General features: G+C 44.9%; 1 protein-coding gene across 1 annotated transcript; it reads left to right on the top strand.

Moving 5' to 3' along the window:
- The first annotated feature begins 2,276 nt into the window (after positions 1 to 2,276).
- Positions 2,277 to 3,350, top strand: LOC121585762 (C3a anaphylatoxin chemotactic receptor-like). The gene has a single exon (XM_041902066.1). It carries the CDS (start codon positions 2,277 to 2,279, stop codon positions 3,348 to 3,350), a length of 1,074 nt encoding a protein of 357 aa, XP_041758000.1.
- Positions 3,351 to 3,816: the final 466 nt, after the last annotated feature.

The raw sequence follows: 3,816 nt of genomic DNA, 5'->3' as shown, positions 1-3,816 counted from the left end.
CAAAATGATCACAAGAACGGTGAGCAAAAATCCCAGAACCACACGGGGGGACCTAGTGAATGACCTGCAGAGAGCTGGGACCAAAGTAACAAAGCCTACCATCAGTAACACACTACGCCGCCAGGGACTCAAATCCTGCAGTGCAAGACGTGTCCCCCTGCTTAAGCCAGTACATGTCCAGGCCCGTCTAAAGTTTGCTAGAGTGCATTTGGATGATCCAGAAGAGGATTGGGAGAATGTTATATGGTCAGATGAAATCAAAATATAACTTTTTGGTAAAAACTCAACTCGTCGTGTTTGGAGGACAAAGAATGCTGAGTTGCATCCAAAGAACACCATACCTACTGTGAAGCATGGGGGTGGAAACATCATGCTTTGGGGCAGTTTTTCTGCAAAGGGACCAGGACGACTGATCCGTGTAAAGGAAAGAATGAATGGGGCCATGTATTGTGAGATTTTGAGTGAAAACCTCCTTCCATCAGCAAGGGCATTGAAGATGAAACATGGCTGGGTCTTTCAGCATGACAATGATCCCAAACACACCGCCCGGGCAACGAAGGAGTGGCTTCGTAAGAAGCATTTCAAGGTCCTGGAGTGGCCTAGCCAGTCTCCAGATCTCAACCCCCTAGAAAGAAACAGTCAATGAACACAGTACTTAGGCATGTAAATTAACCTTGCCAGCAGGAGCAAATTGCCAGATTATGTGGTAGGCCATAGTATTTTGCTCACCTGTGAGTGAGGATTCCCGCTTGTGTGCTGCAATCTCATCTTTTGCCTTGGACTGCAGCACATACCACCTTTTCTCACAATCGTCGCCTGTCTGCACCACCAGTGGAAAAGAGGCATTGATTGTTTGGGATATTGTGTCCCAGGCGCGCCTCTTGCCTTGGCTAGTGACAGTTGGGCCAAATTTTCCTCGTAACATACCTTTATGTTCGTTCACCAACTGGGCCAGCAACAAACCTTGCTCCTCAGTCCAGTTCGGCTTGCGATTCCTTTTTTCTCCATTTTCTGTGTTTGTAGGATATTTGTTAACAAGCCTTCATAAATAGACCAGCCAGCAATCACAGACATTGTTAAAAGCTGAGCTGTGTTACCCTCGTTAAGTTCACACTGAGTTGTAACGTTGCAATTTCTACTTCATTAAGGACAGCCCCTTGAGATAGGCCATCTTGTTTTCAATGGGGTCCATATGGAAGTGAAAGTACAAAATATGCCAGCTAGGATATTAATATGAGCAAATGAGACACAAATCATTATTTGAACAGGGTGTAATGAGCTTAAGTTTTCACATATTTTAGATTCTAATGTTAGGCTATAACCCCTACAGCTTACTATTCATTTTCCAGATATTTTCTTGAATGTGAAATATTATTTACAATTATAGTCTGCATAAGATTAGAGTGTATAATTATGTTTATTGATTTGAGGGTACATCCTTTGCTCATTATCACCAAAAGTTCATTTTCATCAAACTTGTAGGATCAACCAATCACGGCTTTTGAAATGATGACTCATACCTAGCAACGGGGTCAACCACACCTCCTCACTAAGATAGGATTTTTTCATCCATTCCTGGCTCAGAGTTCACTGAAAATGTTCTGGAATCACTTCTAAGCTAAAACTCCTGGCAAGGAATTTTTAGGTTAAGTTAGGAGCTCTCTGAGAGGATTCTCAGAATCTTTAAGGATACGGGCCCAGATCTCAACCCCATAGAAAATCTTTGGAGGGAGTTGAAAGTCCGTGTTGCCCAGCGACAGCCCCAAAACATCACTGCTCTAGAGGAGATCTGCATGGAGGAATGGGCCAAAATACCAGCAACAGTGTGTGAAAACCTTGTGAAGACTTACAGAAAACGTTTGACCTGTGTCATTGCCAACAAAGGGTATATAACAAAGTATTGAGAAACTTTTGTAATTGACCAAATACTTATTTTCCACCATAATTTGCAAATAAATTCATTAAAAATCCTACAATGTGATTTTCTGTATTTTTTTTTCTCATTTTGTCTGTCATAGTTGACGTGTACCTATGATGAAAATTACAGGCCTCTCTCATCTTTTTAAGTGGGAGAACTTTCACAATTGGTGGCTGACTAAATACTTTTTTTCCCCACTGTATCTATTTTTTTATTTTCTTAAAAACGGCATTGTTGGTTAAGGGCTTGTATGTAAGTATTTCACTGTAAGGTCTACACCTGTTGTATTCGGCGCATGTGGCAAATAACATTTGATTTGATTTGATTTATTCACACCCTGTTGCCCTTTTTTTACAGAATGACACCAAACGCCACCCTTCCATTCGCCCTCGTCACCTCAGCCACCCAACATGACAAAGCCAAGGTGGTAGACATTGATGCCATCATGAACAACTTACATATTGTACTTTACATGCTGACCATTGTCCTGGGCACCACGGGCAACTCTGTAGTCATCTGGGTGGCAGGCTTCAAGCTCAAGCCCACCGTCGCCAATGTGTGGCTGGTCAACCTGGCCGTGGCCGACCTCATCTTCTGCCTGAGCCGTGTGCTCTCGCTGACCAAGAAGCTCCTCTTCGACTACTGGCCATTCGGCATCTTCTTGTGCAAGTTCAACGGCTTCTTCAGGTACGCCAACATGTTCTGCAGTGTGTTCCTGCTCGCCGTCATCAGCATGGACCGGGCACTGTGCGTCTGGCACCCTGTCTTTACCAAACGGCGTAGGACGATCTGCGCCGCCCGCCTGGTGAGCACCGGCGTGTGGGCGGTGGCGGCCATTTTGAGCACCCCCTACTTCGCCTACCGCCAGGTTTACCTGGATAAGAACAACCTGAGCAAGTGTTCACTGGAGGGAAAGGAGCCAACGAAGGACGATAACAGCGCTAAGCTAGCGCTCTACTCCATCCGCTTCCTATGCGGTTTCCTGCTTCCTTTCCTCATCATCCTCTGCTGCTACATCCTGGCAGGGCTAGGCATCCGACGCACCCGCCTGTTGGGCAAGTCACGTCCCCTCCGTATCCTGGCATCGCTGGTCTGTGCCTTCTTCCTGTGCTGGGCGCCCTACCACTGCCTCCTACTGGCCAAGATGGTGAACAGCAAGAGTACGATGGTGAAGGTTGGGCTGACAGTGGCCACAGGCTTTACCAACTTCAACAGTTGCATGAACCCGCTGCTTTACTTCTGTATGGGGTTGGACATGAGAGGGTCGAGGTTCAGGCAGAGCTTAGCGGGAGTGTACCGGAGAGCACTAGCCGATGACAGGGATGGTCGCTCCACGCAGTCCAACGAGAGCACAGTGGATAAGAGTTCTGGCTCTGCGCCACGACCTGCAATGGTGGCCGGTCAGTCTCGAGTGAATGTGGCCAACGTCTGAGGGAAGTCAAATTTGGTATGAGGAGGGGTTTCAGTCCTTATTAGTTCACAGGCTAGTTAACACTGAATAGCTGAATAGCTTGTGTAGACAAACATTTTTCATATTTTTTAACAGTTGGGATACATATAGACATAGGGTAACTGTGAATTTATGTAAATGACTCAATAAATAATGATCACACTTTCTAAGTGTTATATGATGAAAATCAGAGAAAGAACGTGGAACTGTGCCTAGAAAAGAGAAAAGAACATATCAGGAGGAAGTGATACTACTGTTGGGGAAAGTCATAGATGACTTCAGATATGCTATGTTTTTTTTGTGTGTTTTTTTTAGGGGGTAGATCAGCTTTAATATTGCAGATAGATTGTAACTTCCATCAATGTACAGTTGAAATCGGAAGTTTACATACACCTTAGCCAAATACATTTAAACTCAGTTTTTCACAATTCCTGACATTTAATCCTAG

This window comes from Coregonus clupeaformis, chromosome 17, assembly GCF_020615455.1.
Source record: "Coregonus clupeaformis isolate EN_2021a chromosome 17, ASM2061545v1, whole genome shotgun sequence".
NCBI lineage: Eukaryota > Metazoa > Chordata > Actinopteri > Salmoniformes > Salmonidae > Coregonus > Coregonus clupeaformis.
This window is presented reverse-complemented; position numbering and strand designations above follow the sequence as displayed.